The 1,314-nt window shown below is 37.3% G+C and overlaps 1 protein-coding gene across 1 annotated transcript; it reads left to right on the top strand.

Moving 5' to 3' along the window:
- Window positions 1–319: 319 nt before the first annotated feature.
- On the top strand, window positions 320–1,024 carry LOAG_17530 (zinc finger protein; the record flags this gene model as incomplete). Its single annotated transcript, XM_020450191.1, has 1 exon — window positions 320–1,024. A coding segment is annotated over one exon (699 nt), but the record flags the coding sequence as incomplete, so codon positions are not given.
- Between the last annotated feature and the right edge of the window lie 290 nt (window positions 1,025–1,314).

Raw genomic sequence — 1,314 nt, 5'->3', positions numbered from 1 at the left:
AATAATTTGTTGTTTTGACGTTTGAATAAGAGGTATTCGTATTATACACGTAATGAATGTGTACCGATCTCTTTTCAATGCTAATATATTTAGAATAGTATGCACTTGAAAAAGTTTTACGCAACTGTTTCAGAATTGACAAGAAATTATTCCCATCAAAATGCGTTTCATCTGCTTCATCTTCTTCCTCATCCAACTGAGTTACACTCAAACCATCGTAAGTTCATTTAAAATTAAAGAATATAAAATAGCACTGCAATATTTTTAAGGTTTCAAACCTTTAGCGCAGTTTGAAATTGGCAACTTCATAAAATTTGAGGAGCCGCAAACAGAACCGTTGGATTTGTCAATGTCAAGAACACATATGGGGATTCATAAATTTGAGGAGCCACAAATAGAACCGTTAGATTTATCAATGACAAGAATGATTGAGAGACGGATTGGACCATCAGATCTGTCAGCGCCAGAGGTAAGTGGAAGACAAGTAGAACTCAGCGAAATTGATCAGAATGACGCGAGCTCGTTGAGCCTATCAATTCAAGAAGTGAGTAAGGAACATACAAGTACAGGAATTGAACCTAAGGCATTGTCCCTTCAAAAGGAAACCTCAAGGCTGGAAGAACATACGACTAACACACCTAAGAAGTCGTTCAAATGCGAAATATGCCAGAAGGATTTTGCTCGGTCATCGTATCTGAGTCAACATGTGAGAACTCACAAACCTGATAAGCCGTATAAATGTGAAATATGCGAGAAGCATTTCAAAACATCATCGAATTTGTACGCCCATAAGAAGATTCATACCGGTGCGAAGCCGTACAAATGCAATACATGCGGGAAAGGTTTTGGTCAGTTATGGCATCTGAGTCAACATGTGGGAATTCACACAGGTCAGAAGCTGTACAAATGCGAAATATGCGCGAAGGATTTTAGAACGTTATCGAATTTGTGTGCCCATAAGAAGATTCATACCAGTGAGAAGCGTACAAGTTCAAAACATGCGGGAAGGGTTGTTTAGTTATCGAATATGCGTAGACACACAAGGTGAGAAACGGAACAGTTGTTCTGCGTGCAAGAAAAATTTCTCTCAATCACAAAATATGACAATCAGCTGCATTGTATGCGGTAAAGAATTCCTGCGGAAAACTCCATTTGAAATCACACATGAAGAATCACATGATGGACCGATGGAATTGAGCATTATTATTTCTGGCTTTTTGTATTTTTTATAAGTTAAATTCATTTTTTCTTATTGTACTGTTAGCATTCTATTGCTTTGTATGTATCGTTCCTCTACCATTTCTTTATTATTTC

Source organism: Loa loa (assembly GCF_000183805.2).
Source record: "Loa loa unplaced genomic scaffold supercont3.87, whole genome shotgun sequence".
Classification (NCBI taxonomy): Eukaryota; Metazoa; Nematoda; class Chromadorea; order Rhabditida; family Onchocercidae; genus Loa; species Loa loa.
This window is presented reverse-complemented; position numbering and strand designations above follow the sequence as displayed.